The sequence below is a fragment of the Anarrhichthys ocellatus genome, unplaced genomic scaffold (assembly GCF_004355925.1).
Source record: "Anarrhichthys ocellatus isolate YVR2014 unplaced genomic scaffold, GSC_Weel_1.0 scaffold9512, whole genome shotgun sequence".
NCBI lineage: Eukaryota > Metazoa > Chordata > Actinopteri > Perciformes > Anarhichadidae > Anarrhichthys > Anarrhichthys ocellatus.
In genome coordinates, this window is record NW_022289486.1 from 1 (window position 1) to 1336 (window position 1336).

The 1336-nt window shown below is 53.1% G+C and overlaps 1 protein-coding gene across 1 annotated transcript; it reads left to right on the forward strand.

The window, feature by feature from the left end:
* Positions 1–91: 91 nt before the first annotated feature.
* Positions 92–1173, forward strand: LOC116380904 (ankyrin repeat and SOCS box protein 16-like; the record flags this gene model as incomplete). Its single annotated transcript, XM_031842726.1, has 3 exons — positions 92–357; positions 541–949; positions 1090–1173. Coding segments are annotated over exons 1-3 (759 nt in total), but the record flags the coding sequence as incomplete, so codon positions are not given.
* Positions 1174–1336: the final 163 nt, after the last annotated feature.

Sequence of the window (1336 nt, forward strand, 5' to 3'; positions counted from 1 at the left end):
CACACACACACACACACACACACACACACACACACACACACACACACCACTTGACACACTCCTGCGAGCTTTTTCCTATCTGTCAGCAGGCATGTGGACGCTGAGCTCCAAGGTGAAGCAGACTTCAGCACTACGCCTGGCCGCCGGCAGAGGACACGCGGGCTGTGTGGAGGAGCTGCTGTTTCGCGGGGCCGAGGTGAACGACGACCCCGGAGGAAACACGGCCCTTCACGACGCCTGCGTGGGCGGCCACGCAGTCTGCGTCCAGCTGCTGCTTTCTCATGGAGCAGATCCCGAAGTGCTGGCCGCAGACGGCAGCGCTCCTCTTCACCTCTGCACCTCCGTCCAGTCACTCCAGTGAGTGATGGAGCAGCTGACAACTAACTAATCTATTGGGAGCTTTGGGAAAACTGAATTTAAGTGTTAATCTTAATTTTCAAAAGTAATTCTCATAATTGTAGTAACAAAACTCTTACTTGAAAACCTATTTTTTCTTTAAGTAATGTTTTTGCAGATGCAGATGTGCACCTTTTGTTCCAGGTGTGCCGAGTTGCTGATAGGCGGAGGTGCTGACGTCAGCGTGAGGATGAGGGAGACGAGGCTCACACCTCTGCTCGTGGCTGCCCGGCGAGGCCTGGAGGAGCACGTGGAGCTCTTCCTCCGCTACGGAGCAGACGTGTTGGCCACTAATCAGGAGGGAGAGACCCCTCTGAACGCTGCATGCTCCGCCGCAGAGAGGCCCTCCGAGGCCGGCCGCTACTTAGGAGTGGTTCAAAAGCTGCTCGGTGCAGGAGCTGACCCTAGAACCGCGGGCAGGAAGCGGCACACCCCTCTGCACAACGCATGCGCCAACTGCAGCCCCCGGATCGTGGACGTCCTGCTGCAGCACGGCGCTAGGGCAGATGCTGCCAACTGTGCAGGACACACACCGATGGACTGTCTGATACAGGTAGCTCATGAGAGCTGGGGGGGGGGGTTAAGTGGTTAGGCTTAGTTAGAGTCATGTGACACAGCAAAGATGTGAAGTTTAGAATCTGATTGTTTTAAGATCAGGCAGAGGGATTGACTCTTTTCTGTTTGTTCCTCGAGGTGGTTGAAGATTACCCTGGCCAGCAACCGGAAGCAATAGCGCGGTCACTTCTGAACCATGGAGCTAAGACTGTTTCACCAAAGGTTAAAAACAAGCACACTGAGAGAACGTGATACTGATTCTGTAAAATGAGTTGTTTTCTAATGCACACCTGATCGACAGGTGAGTAAGTGGTACCAGAAATTATTGAATTCCTGCATTGTGTCTGTTTTCCTGTTACATTAATCTGAACCCAACCAAAACCTC